Source organism: Anopheles bellator, unplaced genomic scaffold, assembly GCF_943735745.2.
Source record: "Anopheles bellator unplaced genomic scaffold, idAnoBellAS_SP24_06.2 scaffold01828_ctg1, whole genome shotgun sequence".
NCBI classification, from domain to species: Eukaryota; Metazoa; Arthropoda; class Insecta; order Diptera; family Culicidae; genus Anopheles; species Anopheles bellator.
Window position 1 is genome coordinate 1 of NW_026685950.1, and position 1,444 is coordinate 1,444.

General features: G+C 43.7%; 1 protein-coding gene across 1 annotated transcript; it reads left to right on the forward strand.

The window, feature by feature from the left end:
* Positions 1-6: 6 nt before the first annotated feature.
* Positions 7-954, forward strand: LOC131214672 (lysosomal alpha-mannosidase-like; the record flags this gene model as incomplete). The annotated part of the gene is made up of 1 exon (XM_058209009.1): positions 7-954. A coding segment is annotated over one exon (948 nt), but the record flags the coding sequence as incomplete, so codon positions are not given.
* Between the last annotated feature and the right edge of the window lie 490 nt (positions 955-1,444).

The window sequence follows — 1,444 nt, forward strand, 5'->3', positions numbered from 1 at the left end:
GATGTCGTTGAACTACAGGTCGTAAGGACGGATCTGGTGCAGGAAGTGCACCAGATTTTCAATGAGTGGATCAGTCAGGTGATCCGAGTGTACGCCGGACAGGAACATGTGGAGCTGGAGTGGCTTGTTGGGCCGATCCCGATCGATGATGGCACGGGTAAGGAAATTATCTCTCGCTTCGAGTCGGACATTGCATCGAGTGGTGTGTTCTGGACCGACTCGAATGGACGCGAAATGCTTCGCCGGGTGCGAAACAAGCGAGAAACTTGGGATCTTGACCTACAGGAGTCTATCGCTGGCAACTACTATCCAGTAACAACAAAGATCACCATTGAAGATGACAGCAGTCGCTTGTCGCTATTAATTGATCGTGCCCAAGGAGGATCTAGTTTGAGCGATGGCCATTTAGAACTCATGGTACACCGAAGGTTGCTGCGAGATGATCGTTTCGGTGTTGGAGAAGCGCTAAACGAAACTCAATTCGGCGGTGGTTTAATAGCGAGAGGCAAACATTGGCTCATCTTTGGACCCTCATCTAAAGTCGGTGCACAAGGTCAAACGCAAGCAGCGAAGGAAAGGGTTCTTCAACGCCGCGTCCATCTAGCGCCATGGGTATTTAATGCTAAATCGAACGGAGTTTCTTTCGAGGATTTCTCCGGCCAAACTAGAAGAAATTTCGCCTCCGTCAAGGATGTATTGCCACTAAGTGTGCACCTGTTAACACTGGAACCATGGACGGATGATGAAGTTTTAGTTCGATTTGAGCATATTTTTGAGACAAACGAAGACCCATCGTACTCACAGCCTGTTGAATTTGATATTCAAGATTGGTTTGAACATTATCAGATTACCGACATCAAAGAGACCACTCTGGCAGGAAATCAGTTGAAATCAGCTTCCCAGCGCCTAGTTTATGGACCAAAGAAATCCGTAGCAAAAGATCCGTTCAAAACAGTGAGGGAAAATCCCTACGTTATCCAGTTAAGCCCAATGCAAATAAGAACGTATATCCTTACGATAACACCCCGATTTTGATGACGAAGTCAATGTGAGGCATGTTTAGGCTTTGTGACAATGTTTACATCAAGGTGAAGGTAGTTTTTTCTGTTTCAAGGGATAAATTCAATGTATCAAAATAGACAAATATAAAATGCATTCCTGCAGTTGTTCAAGAAATATTTGCCATTTTCAACTTGACATGGAGGTAAAACTTCCACCAACCGATTTGGAGAGGAAAGAAAAGTATTCTTACTGAGTGAAGTTGTGTAAGTCACCTATAATACTCTAACACGCCCAACAGAAGTAGTGAAACCCATTAATTGGCCATCACATATTGTGAACACCTGTTTTTAATCTCAACTCTCAACTACTAATTTTATATTACTTATCACGAGTAAGAGTTATCGACTCAATGTAATCTTCACACGATTGCAGACCCGATAGA